Source organism: Colletotrichum fructicola, assembly GCF_000319635.2.
Source record: "Colletotrichum fructicola Nara gc5 chromosome Unknown KSG_Nara_v1_contig01, whole genome shotgun sequence".
NCBI classification, from domain to species: domain Eukaryota; kingdom Fungi; phylum Ascomycota; class Sordariomycetes; order Glomerellales; family Glomerellaceae; genus Colletotrichum; species Colletotrichum fructicola.
In genome coordinates, this window is record NW_027094051.1 from 855,428 (window position 1) to 871,395 (window position 15,968).

Here is a 15,968-nt window from a genome sequence, read left to right on the forward strand (position 1 = left end):
ACCGAGGAACAAGGAGCCAGTGCCTAGAGTCTCTGGAGGGGGGCCGACTCCATGCATTGAAGGCGGGATCGACCGACAGACCGCTGCACAGCATCTCCGCCGGACTCAAACTCCGCTGATTCAACGTGTCCGGATGACATGAAGTCAATGCCGATGGGAGCATCCTACGTGTTCACACACATACGAGCTGTCATCTCTACGTGCCGTCGAGCTAGGCAAACGTTAATTGAAAAGGTTCCGGGGGGATGGGCTGAGCCAAGATTAAGCTTGATTCAGTCCCTGAAGCCGTTACCGCGCGGAGATGGGCAGCGGGCGCGTCAACACCGCACTCGGGTGGCTGAAGGCGTTCCATTTCATCGCCGTTCCGCAGCAATATTCTAATGGAACGAGAATGGCGAATGGCATGTTTGGATAATAGCTGAAGACGAGGTGCAATGGAAATAGGAGCTTGAGAAACTTGGCACCTTATCGATAACACAGCCACGAACAACCCCTGAGCAAGCTGAAGTCAATCCCAAATGCTTCCCCAAGCCTGCTGAATCAGTGTCCACTCTTCGCTGTACCACAGGTAAAACCAGTCGGGTCGCTTCAAGGCAATTTCTGAAGGCAAATCCTTATCAACACGCTACAAATGACCACCGGGAGATTCTTGATGCGGCACGGAAGAACAAATGCGCCCTCGGACAAATAGCTACTTCAAAATCACCGTGTTTCTGCAGGTATCAACAGATGAACCCCCGGTCCAGCGCTTGGATCCCTGCAGACCGCAGCGACGCTACCCCTCAAGGACCAACAGGCCAGTGAGGGGGGCCCATATCATGGACTTGCATCAACCAAAGAAGTCGTTGGAATTTCTAAGTTTGACTCGTCACTTGGCGAAATAGTACAAAAGGTGCTGCTTGAGCAAGTCGATGATCACCTCCCCTGTCAGCCTGGTGCTGCCTCCTTTGTCTCACACCTCTCCGACCAGAACCAATCACGTAATTCATCATGGGCTCTACACTCAACCTCCCCGACTATGATGGTCTGCCACCAGTCGAGGGCATGCCAAAGGGCTGCGCGTGGGGAATCTTTGACAAAAATGGAGAGAAGGATATCTACGGCACGCTGAACTTGCTCACACCAGAGGTCATCAAAGCAGCCGGGGCGGAGGTCCGAGACGGAGTGTCCATCTCTCTGAAGTAAGCATCCGCCTCACTTATCAACGATCCGCGGTCATTCTAACAACGGTCTAGCTGGTCCCTGGATGGCTTGTCAAAGTCCGAGATCCCAGGACGCAAGAAGCTCGTCCACAAAGTCCACACCCTCCGGTCCTCCAAGCTATGCGACGCCATCGGCTGGGACGATGAGCTGGAGTTCAACACGCAAAACAGCAGCCAGTGGGATAGTCTCGTCCACTGGCACCACCAACCGACCGGCCTTGCCTACAATGGTTTCAATCCAACTCAAGAAGACATGTCCGCCAAGTCCACGGCGGAGAACAAGATGCCCACCATTGACCACTGGCATACCCGAGGCGGCGTGGTTGGCCGCGGCGTCTTGATCGACTACGTCTCGTACGCAGAGGAGAAGGGAATTCCGTATCACCCTTTTGGCGGCAACCGCATCACTGTCCAGGACATCGAGGCGGTCGCTGCGCATTACGGTGTCGAGTTCAAGCACGGGGATATCTTCCTCATCAGGCTCGGCTCCACGGAATTCATTGACAGCATCAAACCGGAGGACATGGGCGGCGCATCGAAGATTGCAGCCATGTCCGGTGTCCACGGCTGCGAAGAGACAGCCCGGTGGTTCTGGAACAAACATTTCTCTGCTGCCGTTGCGGACTCGAACTCCTTCGAAGCGTTCCCGCCTGTGAATTCTGATGGTAGTGTCGCTGGTATTTCGGGTCTAGGTGAGCTCCGCTATTCCCTGGTATTTGAGTGCAAGCTACTAATACGTTCGACAAGTTCTGCACTACTACTTCTTGAGTTTCTTCGGTATGCCCATCGGCGAGTTGTGGGATCTGAGCCGTCTCGCGGCGCACTGCAAGAAGACTGGAAGGTATTCCTTCATGCTCACATCTGCACCTCTGAACGCTCCATGCTTAGTTGGCTCTCCGCCAAATGCCATCGCCATTTTCTGAGGTCTTAAGGAGTTCAGCAGCTGTTCCAATAGCATTGCCTGCATATTACCCAGTACGGATAATCATTTTTACCATATATAACTTCATTTTCAGTAAGCAGCCATGCTAGGTACGCACAGAAATAACCAGCATTGAGTGTTGATTCAACACTCATTATCTTGACGTTGATTCGATTTTACGGGCTTTGGCTGTACATGCAGATAGCCTCGTCATAGCACTTAGTCGCTATCGGGAGAGTGATTGAACTAAATAGGCTCACTGTAGTAGATTGAGATATCGTCTGCCAATGCCATAGACTTCCAGTAGACCATTGGTCAGGCGGGAATGGGGTTTAAGCCCACTGCGTATTACTCAAGAAAATTGACATCTTTCTTATAGCAAAAATCGGATTCAATAGTTGACAAAACGTCGGAGGAAACTGAGTTTACTTTTTATCATATGTATATGTGCTGTAGTCCACCCGCAACTGATATGATATAGGCAAATCAGGCCGTTCCATGATAGCTTTTCTCTCATCCAAATATTGAGTCCAATTTTACTGCCTTTCTGGACAGGCAATCCAGCATGAAGAGTGTCCTCGTGAAGCGAGCCATCATCACGCAGGTTCTTCCAGAACACGGCACTTCCTGCTCGTGGTCGGAACGTAAGTGTCCTCGCCCGACAGTCAACTATCTCGCACCACCTCTTATCCTCCGAGTTCCAGTCAATAGCGATGCGAGGAAATTGTGTGCCACAGTGAGACCCACAACTGTCATCTAGAAAGGCAAATATGGTTGTCAGTCTCTCGAAACGACTTGTAGTATTCTTCACGGCCCCTTCTTCTCCTTCCTGATCCAAAGGCCGGCGAGTGGAGAGAGTATCGTAGTGCGGAACGTACTCGCCACCTTCGAGGTAGCGGGTAGCTTGTATCTGCTCAAACTGGTCTTCCGAGACAAATCCTTGGAAACGTGCTGAGCGCGTTATCACGGACTGCACGACGGCGTCGCCTCGTGGCAACATAGCTGTCGAGCTCCGACGACCAGACGCTAGTCTATCATGCCGTCCGGTCTCGTCGTCAATTACAGTTGAAGGTTGGTAGCGTTCTTGCCTGCATTGAGAATCCGTGTTAGCAACAGCTGATTTGAAAGGGCATTTGAGGTGGCAGAGAACGGGATTGGGTCGTCGAGGTGTATGGAGGTACTTACGCAAGATCCAGAAGGTGCTGCACCTCACTTGACGTTAAGAAGTTCTCAATATGAATAATCAGGGGGTCATAAGACACGATGGTGGTTAACAGAGGCGCTGATTGTATGCTTGGCTTCGTTTGCTGAACCAAAATGGAGATCGCGATAGATACAACTATAATCAAAGATGATGTGACTGTCAACCAGCTAGGTTTTAACGAAGCTCCTTCAACTGCATTCGCCGACTTGGGTCAGCTTGTTGCGGATGCCATGATAACTCTTCGGTCCGCCGACAGGCTGGGTGAGACATTGCTGGTTGGTGTTCTTCACAAGCCTCTGGGACGGTGACAATGCCGCTCTTATCTGAAGTAGGTTGTCTACATACTTATGACATCCAACCTACTTTTTGTCAAATTCATTTTATTCTGGTTGAGATCAATACAAATAGGCGTTGCGCATGATTCAGTCACGCTGGTTGCCCCGTCGCTCGGTCTCGGACTTCAATTGAGTGCGAGAGCCACGTATCCACCAGGCCACGAATTGAGCCATGGGCTCGTTTAAAACCTGAAAATAACAAAGCATAAACGGCTACATTTGAGTTTGGAACTTCGGCAACTTCTGAGGACATCGATTACTATTCGAGAAACTATCCCATCGGCTGCTGCGCAACGCTGCAGATACTTACCCGCATGAGCCCGGGTGTCTCCAATTTCAGAGTTGAACATTTCTGTACGTTCAATGTTATTGTCTGAAGCGCGTAGCCTTTCTGAATGCATTTCCTCTCCTCTGCACATTGATTTCCGGTGTCTCGTTGCAGCCGATGGGATACTCTCTGGTTTCTATCCAATAATGCTTGAACCGTTTCTTTTCCTTCCCTCTAACTACTGTATCCCAAAACCATAGAGGAAAACTGATCAGCGGCTGCGGCTAAATCGGATGTCACATATCAGCAGACATGACGTCAAGACGTTGTGGGTATTACTATGTCTACATGCAGGGCCGCATGGAACCTACATGTAGACAGACGCTCTGTCCCATACATCAAGGACCACCCATGTTGTGTGAGATCTGTATCGCGGATTTGCAAACCCGAGAGACAAAGGAGGCGCAATCATACAAAGCGCGTTGTAGGAGGCCGGTGTTTCTGTATCTCGGCGTGCCCGGAGAGTTCCGGACTTTGGCGGACTATAGGTCTTCGATTTGGACCGGTAAACCGACAACCCCATGCTCCACACTATTCAAACCCAACTAAGTGATCGGCAACTGTGACAGAAAGTTTGCTGGTCTTAGGCTGAACAGAGAGGTTCGGTTGAAAGCGAGACGCAGCCTGGGTAGAAAAGTATTTAAACTGAGAGCAGTTTCCCCCTTACGCTGACATGGTATGTCCCATTAACCCATTCAACCCAATCAACACAGTAACCATGCAAATCAAGACAATCGCCATCTTTTTTTTCGCTACGCTCGCCGCTGCGGTGCCTAACAAGGCCGTAAGTGAACTTCGTTGACCAAGCATACCTCGTAAGTACTAACCAAGAATCAGGCCGTGGACGGAGTCGAAGCTAGAGAGGCTTCTTCTGGTCCCTCTCCTGGAGGAAGCTGCCCTGGAGTAAGTACCAGCCAGTCACAGGCTGTCAACGCCTTTTCAGCCCTAACTCTTGATGATGTAGGACCCGAACTGCGGCCCTTAAGCGGCTCCTAATGCCCGACGGAACGCAACCCGGCGGCGAGAAACATCCCACTTTTTGTACTTCCTCCCCACGGGGTAACCGCGGGTGGGGAGAATTGGGTCAAAGGATTACACAACGGGGATGCCTGGTACTTTTTGTGGTTCTTCATGTACACAGAAAGCTGCCGATAAGATACAATGCCGGGAAGTACTGGTTCTGCATAACAGTGTTTCCATGAAGTTTCCAGTGTTCAGAGAGCCTCGCCAGCCTGCCAGTAACGATTTGTTGACAGCTCGATACACTGTGCTGACTGAGGATGTAAAACGACCGCTGAAGGTGAGGGGGGAATTAATGTCGACCAGCATTCATTCCCAGACTTCGTGGCAACAACAGATTGTAGTGCTACTAGTGCATATCCAACAGGCCTGTCACGAAACTGAGTTTCCAAACGGAGTCTTCCAAGAAAGGTTTGAAAACTAATCAACCCAGTTATTATTCAACCCTCCACACTTCAAACCCGCCGGCAAAGGGTGGCTGCAGTCCACTCCAGTACCCAGTACCGAACATGAGATAGTTCTGCACAACAGCGATGCCGCCCTTGAAGAAGTCAGCCAACTTCTCCTCCCTCAGAATCTTTCCCGTTAATTTGTCCAAAAGCACTAATGACCCGGGCCCTTGAGGAAACCCGTTCTCTCCCGTCCTGCCCGTTGAGCCTGTTACCAACACATCATTGACAACCGTCGGGGCGATCATGCTGGCCGTGTCATTAGGCGACGCCGTTTTCCATAGGATCTTGCCGTCCGCAAGAGCTGCTGCGCCAAAAGCGGCATTCTGAATAATCTGGCCGTTGGCGAGGGCGTATGGCGTGCGAGCATTGTTGATGGCGGTGAAATAGACCGCAACATGGTCCGCAGCAATGCCCCAGCTCAAACCGCCCTCGAGACCCGCGGGACTTGCCTTGGTCAGCCAGAGCACCTCTCCTGATTCAGCATCTATGCCATAAAGGTTGCCATTCTTTTGTCCAATGACGATCAAGTCTTTGCCATTGGGCGTCTTGGCGCCAGCTCCGGGGACCAGAGTCGGTCCCATGCCAAAATCCGAGTCGAGGCCCACCACCGGCGGACACTCGGCGCCGCGCGGATTGAGCACACATGCCAAGTTCCACGCATCCAGGACGCCGAGTTGCCGTACCCATTTGATGCTGCCGATTACCAGGTCTAGAGCGAGGACGGACTCTTGGTAGATATCAGGGGGTAAACATGGGTCGGGTAAAACGGTGCCGTTTTGATTGGAGGCGAGCTGGCATGCGGCAACTTCGTCAGGGACGGAATGCGTGTTGCCGGTGGCGATGTAGACACAGTTGCGAATTGTGTCGACGACGGGGCTGGATCCCCAGACAGAGGCGCCGGAGAACGGGTCACCTGTGAAATTCTCAGGTTGCGTCATCATCATGGTTTTCCATAGTAGTTTTAGAATACCGTCCTCGAGAGCAACTGAGTTCATGCTGCCCACGTGGTCGCAACATTTGTAGTTGGCCAGTGAAGCACTGATCACTTCGAACGATGAGGCTCCGACAAGTAATTGGCCTGCATACCAAGTCGGAGACTGTGTGATCATGGCGACCGGGTGGTCATCAATCTGCAGGTGGCTCACCAGAGAACCCGTCTCCCTGTCGATGGCAAGCACAAGAGCATGCGCGAGTGTTCCGATAAAGAGGTGATCGCCATCGGTCACAGGCGAGCTGCGGGAGACGGGGTTGACGCCCGACGCTCGTTGGATATCAGTCAGAGGTGCGAAGTCAAGAATCATTTGGGTGATGTTGGCGGTCCACTGCACATGACATGATTTGTAGTCCAAGGCGACAAGAAGACCGGTCCAGGTCAGATAGTAAGCGATCCCATCCACAACGAGCGGTGAGGCGCTGACTCCGGCGGGTTCGTATCTTTGCTCGCATATCTTGACAAGCGAGCCGATGTTCTTCTGAGCAATGACGGCGTCCGGCCCCGCCATCCGCCGATTGTGGATGCTCCCGCCCCAGCCGGCCCAGACACCGGGGAGCACCGGCGTCGCGGCGTGAGCTGTGGCCAAAAGCGCAGCGATGCGGAAGAGTACGGCAAGCATCCCGGATAACTTTACGCGGTATGGAGATGAGGTCATCTCGGGAACAGCAAGAGATTGGTGTAGCGCGTAATGTAGAAGACGATTCGGTTTTCGGTTGATTGACAGTTGCGCCAAATTGAAATCGATGAGAATTATGAAAGAAGTAAAAATGAGTATCATGAGTTGCGCAGCCTGCGAGAAGCTAACCGATGGCAATGTAACTATAGAGGCTGCATCATGTCGACGATATCCGACAATTCTCCCAACTGCGCGCCAAGCTCTCGGCACGGCAGGTTACACGACATGTAGGCGCCGGGATGCTCATCGCCAGTCATAAGTTTGCCCGAATAGGGTCTTCCGAGACAGTGGTAAGCTGAAGAATAAAGCACGCTTTTTTCCCCCTGTTTTTGTACATGATATATGTTTGCAATGGAGAACTGTTGGTTGTACGGAGAACCAGCCTGTTCGTGGAGGCTTAGTAACTTGTGTTCGTTTCCAACGGCGTCCCCAGCTAGCCCTGGAAGCGCTACCATAAGAAGCAAAAAAGCAAACGGTTGGGGTTCAAAACCCCAGATGAGGCTACGCTTGCCCACACGTGGGTAAGATTACGTGTCTAGCAAACAATATCGAAAGACAATCAAAGCTGCTGAACGGACAAAGCCTAAAAACCGCACGCGATCTAATCAATTTAGTTGACGCGTCGTCGCGCGTTACCCCTGCCCCCTGAAATGGGCACCCACTCGTTGCGTACCCAGCGCAGAAAGAATTTAATCCTACGGATCTCCCATCAGTCCTCCTTGTGCCTCTGTATCATACAATAATTCTCGAAGCAAAAAGCTTACAACCATGCCGCCAGTCCGCACAAAGAAATCCACACCATCGAAGCTCGGGGGACCCCTGTCGGCCTTCGGCTTCGTCAAGATCGACAAGGAAGAGGCCCTGGCCCGCGCGGCGAAGGTTGTACCGAAGAACCCAGACCCAGCGCCGCCTTCGTCGTCGCCATCATCAGAAGACGAAGATGTGGATGATCCAGCTCTGCGGACGAAGCCGCGAGGTGGCTCGTTCCAGCGACCGCAAAAAAGCTTCACTCAAAAGGGTGAGAAGGTTGCCATGTTCCACGGCGATAGCGGAGGAAACTCGTACATCTTTCAATGCGACCTCGAAGCCCAAGGTCGGTACAGCTACGAGGGAGTTAGTGTTTGGGTTTGGATATGAATTCACAAAGTACGTTTCTCCCCCTTCTGACACCAACCTTGCACATCATGACCTGTGCCTCCACTCTAAACTCCAAATGTACACCCAAACGAATCCTCGCTAGCTCGAAGCCAGAGGACACATCGACACCCTCGTTTCCATGTTCCCCAACCTCTGCCAGAAACTCTGGAGCATCGAGCTCGTCTTCATGGATCCTTACAGGGAGCCGTATGACGGCTACACGGACGTCGACGACGCCGACCTCATCAGGCTCGCAAAGGCCTGCCCGGCGCTGCGCGCCTTCAAGCTCCCCTACGCCTCGAAAACCGGGGACGCCGCGTTTGCTGCCTTTTGTCGGCACTGCCCGAGCCTCACGCGTCTCGAGATCTTCACCACCAACTGTCTCAGGGCGACGGGCGCCTGGTTCGACGAGGTGCGCGAGAACCCTTCGTGGGCGCCGAAGCTCAAGAGGGTGACGATCACCAAGGGGGAGGACGAGAGGATCGACATGGATGCCTTGCTGGCGATGAGCAAAGTTAGAAGCAATCTGTTAATCACGTTTGTGAGGGGCGATGAAGACAGAGGATTCCGAGGCCGCTATGAGTTAATGGCTTTTATGGATGAGAAGTACAGAGGGGGGAAGAAGGTCAAGTGTCAACCTTGCCATCAAGAGGTTCTTTAGACACTTAATATCGTTTAGATTCTTAATGTCGTTGCTGGTAGACGCGAGTAATACTTCAATCACTCAAGACAAGCCCTTCAAAATTCATTTCAAATCAGATTTCTATATGCCGCTGAAACTATCGAAACAAGAACAATGCTGTTGAGGTATTATGAGTTATACAAAAAATGCAATTTTGATCAGAACTACCCCCTTTCCTTCCGGGTGTCCCATGCAGATGTCCCATGCAATGTGATGTTGCGTTTGCTTCTCTCTCCCACTTTCCCAATTAACGAATCGAAACTCTCAACAGTCATTTCTCTCAACCCATGCTGCTGGTCTACTGCAGCATCTGCTGCATCGCGTTGATTCTGTAGCTCTCCCTCCTGTCCATCAGCTCCTGGTGCTTTCCGCTGTCCACAATCTGGCCGCCCTCCACGAGGAAGATCACATCGGCCTTCTGCACGGTGTGCAGACGGTGAGTAATAGCCAACACCGTCGTGCCCCGCGATGCGCGCTCAAGACCCTCCTGGAGGGCCGCCTCGGACGCGGCGTCGAGAGCACTGGTGGACTCGTCGAGCAGGAGAAGACGCGGCTTACGGACGAGCGCGCGAGCGATGGCGAGGCGCTGCCTCTGACCACCGGACAGACGGGACGCGGAGGGTCCGCACTCGGTGTCGTAGCCGTCGGGCAGGGCCATGATGACGTCGTGGATGTTGGCGAGCTTACAGGCCTCCTCGATTTCCTCCTGGGTGGCGTCGGTGTCGGGCGCGGAGCCGAGGTTGACGTTGAAGCGGACGCTGCCGTCGAAAAGGGTCGGGTCCTGGGGGACAATGGCGACGGTGTCGCGGAAGGAGGTGGGCAGGTTGGCGATGTCGTGGCCGTCGATGAGGACGCTGCCGGCGGTCGGGAAGTAGAGGCGCTGGACGAGGTTCATGATGGTGGACTTGCCGGCGCCAGAGGGGCCGACAAGGCCGCAGAAGGTGCCGGGCTGGAGGGTGAGGGAGACGTTGTCGAGGATGTTGACGTCGGGACGCGAGGGGTAGGAGAAGGAGACGTTCTTGAAGGTGACCTTGACACCGCCGGCGTTGGGACGCGGAAGCTTGGCCTTAGACTCGCCGGTGGCCTCGGGGTCGGCCTGGGTGTTGGGGTCGCCGAGGACCTGCTTGGGCTGGGATCCGGTCTTGGAGAGGTCGTCGTTCTTGCCGAGGTTGATGACGTTCATGATGCGGGAGATGGCGCTGCGGGCGCGGGAGAACTCGGGGGCGAGGGCGAACATGGTGCCCCAGAGCTGGGCGCTGATGAGCATGGCGACGAGGATGATGAGGAACTGGGTCTGGGTGTATTCGCCCTTCATGATGAGCTGGGATCCCCACCAGTTGGCGAGCGCGTTGACGAAGGTGCCGGTGACGTTGGAGATGGCCAGGAAGATGTTGGTGGTGGCGGAGGCGCGGACCATTTGCTTCTGGGGCGGGAGGAGCAGGCGGTTGTAGGAGCTCATGACCTCCTTCTCGAGGGAGAGGGCGGCGACGGTCTTGATGGACTGGACGGCCTCGGTGGCGACGGAGGTGGCGGTCGAGAAGGCGGCGGAGTGGCGCTCCTCGTAGCGGGCCAACATGCGCAGTTGCATGAAGCCAGATCCGAGGAGGATGGGGATCGTGACCAGGCAGACGATGGCGATCTTCCAGGCGATGATGTGGGAAAGGATGACGGCCACGAGAACGTTCACGCAGATAGCGAACACGGTTCCGATGGTCGAACCGGAGAAGCCACCGATGGCGGCGCTGTCCTTGGTGATGATGGTGAGGAGACCAGAGGGGCTACGGCCTTCAGACTGGTGCCACTGGACGTCCTGGTCCATGAGGGAGCGGAAGGACAGAACGCGGACGGAGTAGAGGAGCTTCTCGGCGACGACACCGAAGCAGGACCAGGCGAAGAAGTTGGCGAAGAACTCGATGCAGGCAAGACCGAAGAGGAGACCAGAGAAGAAGCGGCCCATGGAGAGGATGCGATCGTAGGTGCTGGCACAGGGGTTCAGAGCACCGACGGTGAAACCGAAGATGAGACCAGATCCGGTGAAGGTACACCCGACGATGGTGGCGGCAATCATGGCGACGATCAACCAGGCGTACGAGGGCTTGACAAGGTGAGCAAGGCCCTTGATGACGGCGCTGTAGGGCTTGGGCTCGCCGACGCCGGCATCGTCCTCCTTCTTCTCCTCGCCCTCGCTGCTGCTCTTCTCCTTCTTGAGGGCGGCCTTCTCGGTGGGCTCGTCGGCGTCAACCTCGGCCTTCTCGTTAATGACGTGGTCGGTCTTGAGGGTGGAAGCATCCAGGGAGTCGCCAGAAACAGAGCCGGCACTGGGGGCGCGGTCAGTGGTACCGAGAGTCTGAAGTCTAGCCATGCGCGCGAAGGCGCCGTCCTCGCGGGCCATGAGCTCAGTGTAGCTGCCCTGCTCGACGACCTCGCCGGCTTCCATGACGACGATGTTGTCGGCGTTGCGAATAGTGGAGAGACGGTGGGCAATGGAGACGATGGTGCGGTTCTCGGTGGCGGCCTGCTCGACGGCGCGCTGGATGCGCTTCTCACTGGCAGAGTCAAGGGCGGAGGTGGCCTCGTCGAGGACGAGGATCTTGGGGTCGCGGATCAGGGCACGGGCAAGGGCGATGCGCTGGCGTTGGCCACCAGAGACGAGAGAACCGCTGGGGCCGGCCATGGTGCCGTAGCCGTCGTCGAGGCGGTTGATGAAGGTGGCGGCGTCGGCCTGCTCGGCGGCCTGGCGGACCAGTTGCACAATCTCGCGGACTTCGGGTCCATAGCCGTCGATGGAAGTGAGCGCATCCTTACCCTTGGAGGCAATCTCGGCGAGCTGGTGTCCGTTGAGGAAGGGCTTGAGGTGTTGGTGAGCTTCCTGGGGCGAGTTGATGAGACCAAGGGCAATGTTTTCCAAAATGGAGCGGTCGAGGAGGGAAGGCTCCTGCTGGACGAAGCTGATGAAGCTGCGGAGGCTGCGGACGTTGAGCTCGCGGATGTCGGTGCCATTGAGGAGGATCGCGCCCTCGTTGGGGTCCTGGAGACGGGCGATGAGCGCCGCGATGGTGGACTTTCCGCTGCCAGAGAGACCGACGACGGCCGTGTACTTGCCGGCGGGGAAGTCGACGCTGACGTTGCGGAGGACGGGCTGGCCGGGGCGCGAGGGGTACTCGAAGGTGACGTTCTGCAGGGTGATGCCCTTGGGGTCGTTCAGGGGGAGGATCTTGCCTTCGTCCGAGGTGCCGTCGATCTCCGAGGGAGCCTCAATGTCCTCCATGAGACGCTTGTACGCGGCTGCGGCTCCGCCGAGGACGGGGAGGATAGGGGCGATGGAGCCAAGCATGATGCAGGCTGGAAATGAGATGAGCAATTAGCACGATGCCCACACACAGAGAGAGGGATATTGCCGCCATTCATACGGCATATTCGGGGGAAATAGTAACTTACCGTCAACGAGAAGGTAGACAACGGCGTAGATCTCACCAACGGTGGCACCGTTGCCGCGACCAGCCACGGAGTCGGCGATTTTGATAGAACCCTGCCAGAAGGCAAGGGCGTTGCCGGCGTAGGCGATGAAGTAGAGAAGACCGGCCTGCACGGCGGCGACGGAGGCCTTCTTGATACCGGCCTTGCGGGCGTCAATCATGTGGTCGGCGAACTTGGCCTCGAGACGTGGGCCGGCGCCGAAAGCCTGGATAACGGATACGTGCGAGAGCGCCTCGGACGCGATTGATGACGCAGAGGCCGCGGCCTGGGTCATGATGCCGGAGTACTTTGTGATGTAGCTGCCTCCGAGGAAGGACGACAACAGGAAGGCCGGGAACATGGACACCAACATGCCGGCGAGCTTGGGCTGCTTCGTGAAGGCGATGATAAAGACCGTGACGAAGAAGCTCAGCGACGCCAGGATGATGCCGACCTTCTCGGAGGTGCCGGACTGGATGGCGGTGATGTCGCCGTGCAGCCTGCTCGAGACCTCACCGGCGGCGGCGCGCTTGTCGAAGAAGGACGGCGGCTGCTTGAGCAGCGAAGACACGTACTTTGTGCGCATGCGCTGGGCGAGGCGCTGGCTGATGATGCTCCAGGCGAGGATGTAGCTGTAGATGAGGATGAGTGCGGCGCAGCCGACGGCGACGGTCTTGACGACCTTGTCGTTGATGGCGGACTCGTAGGCGAAGGCGTCGACGCCGTCCTCGGCGGCGCAGGTGGCGGAGTTCATGTTGTCAACGAGCTGGCCGAAGAGGACGCCCATGAGGGGGAACGGCACGCCCGCCGCGATGGCGGTGAGGGAGGCGAAGATGATGAGGAAGACGTCGAGCCATGTCGGGTCGGCGGCGAAGAGCAGGCGGAAGTAGACGAATATTTGCTTGTGCCACTGCGCATTGATTTGTTAGTCACGTATGAGTTGATGAGAATGAGGGCTGTTGTGTTTGAGTTTTGGGGTTGAGAGCTGCGTCATGAGACATGATGCTGCGGCGATGATGCCGCCCGATAAGATCTTTTTTTGGTGTTGAGAGATTGCGGGACGGGCCGACCGCAGCACGCAGTCAAAAGCTCAATTGCATGCAGCTCAACTCAAAACAGCGACAACAACCGCAGCGGTTGGGAAAGACTAACCGGCATCTCTGCCTCCGTCAGCTTCTTGGGCTCCTCGACCGAGGGAGCGGTCTGCTCGGGGGGCGGCTCCTGCTTCTCAGCTACCGCCATGTTGGGTCGGTCTGTCTGTAGGATTCCTTATCAGATCAGATCTTATCCTCTCTTGCTGGGGGGGTCCGTCGGACGATTCCAGCACCAGGGCAGCGGCAAAGAGGGAGGGGGAGGGGAGGGGAAGAAGAGAGAGGAAAAGAGTGAAAGAGGTTGGAAAGAGTGAAGAAGGCAACCTTGAAAAGGTTCGGAATGGCAAGATGAGCCGGCGTCTCTCTTTTTCCCTCTTGGCACTTTTTGCGCCTTCGTTCCCTTTCCTCGCGTGGAGAAAAAAATCAACCGGCTTGACAAGGGCACATGCGAACCAAAGAGGGACTGCAGCTCAGGGAAGAAGCGATGTGGTGGCCGATTCCGGTGCTTGGCCTGCTGCGGATATGGGTGCCCAAAAGAGAAGCGTACATATGGGCACGCCGGTCTTTTTGCTGTGCGCCTCTCTCCTCTCTTCTACCATGTACTGTCTGTTTTTTTCTTTCTAGGAGGTGGCATTGGGGCACCACTACCAGCAGCACGACGATCAGGGTGTCTTTCTGGTGTCCCTTTTTCCTTACTGCGTACCGTTCTCCGCTGCAGAGGTGGAAGAATTTTGCAATGGAGCACTTGGGAATGGGCCGGACAAGGGGGGCTTTGGCCAGTCATGAGCGAGCATGTGGTGAAGGGTGTGATCAGATAAGATGATCTGATTGATTAGATATGACGCTAGCAAATGTCGCTAGCCCGTTTAATTTGGCGTTGGTGGGCTTTCTATGCGGAACCCATGCCTCGGCGTTGCGCAGCCATGTTCCCTTGACAATGCGTAAACCCTGGGCCGCATGCTGCTCCATGAACGCGAGGATGTGGATGTGGGATGCCGAGGACGAGAAGAACTGTTGGCTTGCTTGTCGAGTTGTCTTTGGTCAGGAGGAGGCTCGGATCGGAGCGGCCCCCCTCCCCCTCTGTTGATGTTCTTCCCTCGGTTGGGATCTGATAGCAAAGATAGCAAACTAAAAAGTGACGGTCGCGCGGAGCTAGGAAAACACGCTTACAGGGATCGGCTTGTGGCTGGCCTACCCCATTGTTTACGTACGGACAACGCAAGCCCTCTTCTGTCATGACTACAAGAATCGATCTGCCCCCCTCCACAACCGGTCCCTCCCCCCGTTGCCCCCTCGCTAATTCCAACTTCCTAAACTGGGCTCGGTAGGGGAGGGATTGAATGGTTGCACAAGAGAGAGCTAAGGCCCGTATGGACTGGAGCTTATGTTGCATTGCCGGCTCCTTCACCAGTCTCACCCATATGCCGCAAAGATGCACAATTCTTCTCACAGTGAACGGGAGAGTGGCGAGCGATGCATACGGGCCCCGATTGTTCATGATTTGAATTTCTATTCCTCGGGTCGCCACACTGTTGCATCCGATGGGGGGTAGCTAGCGCCCGGGGGACCACAAACCGAAAAGCGATTCCCGCACAAAATTCAACGGCCGCGGCGGATTGATCCGCGCTTTTGAGAGAAAAAAAAGCCAAGCCACGACTCACTGCAAACAGGGAGCGGGAAATGACAGGGATCGTGCTTTTCCCAGCTGGCATTGCATCCCGTCCGGTCTCCGGAGCCGGGAGCCAGCTTAGCTTGCAAGCTTCCAAGCTTCGCATCATTCTCGAAGCAATTTCGCACTTCCTTCTGCAGCACTTCTTAAAAGCCCACACGGCTTCGGCTCTTCATGACCGACCGGCTCGATCGCCGAACAAGAGGGCTGAAGGCCACGTTCGCAGTCCGAGTTCACGGTGGACCCAGGTCTTACTAAATATGGCGTCAATCCTGGCGCAGCGTGACCTGTCAAACGGTACAGCCGAAATGAATCGACCCTTTCTCCGAACTCCTTTTTTCATAGAAAAGGAGAGAAGGGGTTGAGGAGGCTGAGTTATGAGCTCCAGACTTTATTGATCTTATCAATCTTATCATATCATGTACCTTCTCGACGAGGCGTCGGCGACGACACATGACCCCCGACGCGTTCGCCCCGACACCGTGGTTCTAGATCGATGCAACATGCTCCTGGGGAGCTGGACCCTGTCAGGCGGGCTGAATTAGAGTGATCGCTTCTATCGTTGCGGCCACATGCCGTGTGGTCTTGGCTGCAGTGACTGCGAACCCACTATGGTTCGATAAGGAACATAGGCCATAGGCAACCTTGAGACTAGCTATGGGTAAGTGTTGGTGTTAGCTTGTCGCGAGTAAGCCGGGTATATGTAGCGTCGAAACGGTCTTGTAAGGGGGAACATGAAGTGTCTTTGGAAATGAACGTGCACAAAACTACATGAGGCTGGTGCTGTGGCATTACCTTAA

The 15,968-nt window shown here is 55.2% G+C and overlaps 4 protein-coding genes across 4 annotated transcripts; 2 read left to right on the forward strand and 2 right to left on the reverse strand.

The window, feature by feature from the left end:
* Window positions 1–990: 990 nt before the first annotated feature.
* Window positions 991–2,125, forward strand: CGGC5_v000258 (uncharacterized protein; the record flags this gene model as incomplete). Its single annotated transcript, XM_032036817.1, has 3 exons — window positions 991–1,181; window positions 1,236–1,894; window positions 1,950–2,125. 3 exons carry the CDS (start codon window positions 991–993, stop codon window positions 2,123–2,125), a joined length of 1,026 nt encoding a protein of 341 aa, XP_031884198.1.
* A 3,322-nt stretch (window positions 2,126–5,447) lies between these two features.
* On the reverse strand, window positions 5,448–7,112 carry pvaA (Polyvinylalcohol dehydrogenase; the record flags this gene model as incomplete). The annotated part of the gene is made up of 1 exon (XM_032036823.1): window positions 5,448–7,112. The coding sequence occupies one exon, from the start codon at window positions 7,110–7,112 to the stop codon at window positions 5,448–5,450; it is 1,665 nt and encodes a 554-aa protein (XP_031884157.1).
* Window positions 7,113–7,901: 789 nt separating this feature from the next.
* On the forward strand, window positions 7,902–8,931 carry CGGC5_v000260 (uncharacterized protein; the record flags this gene model as incomplete). Its single annotated transcript, XM_032036824.1, has 2 exons — window positions 7,902–8,246; window positions 8,374–8,931. The coding sequence occupies 2 exons, from the start codon at window positions 7,902–7,904 to the stop codon at window positions 8,929–8,931; spliced, it is 903 nt and encodes a 300-aa protein (XP_031884106.1).
* A 319-nt stretch (window positions 8,932–9,250) lies between these two features.
* Window positions 9,251–13,650, reverse strand: CGGC5_v000261 (ABC transporter 1; the record flags this gene model as incomplete). The annotated part of the gene is made up of 3 exons (XM_032036825.1): window positions 9,251–12,294; window positions 12,391–13,318; window positions 13,561–13,650. The coding sequence occupies 3 exons, from the start codon at window positions 13,648–13,650 to the stop codon at window positions 9,251–9,253; spliced, it is 4,062 nt and encodes a 1,353-aa protein (XP_031884104.1).
* Between the last annotated feature and the right edge of the window lie 2,318 nt (window positions 13,651–15,968).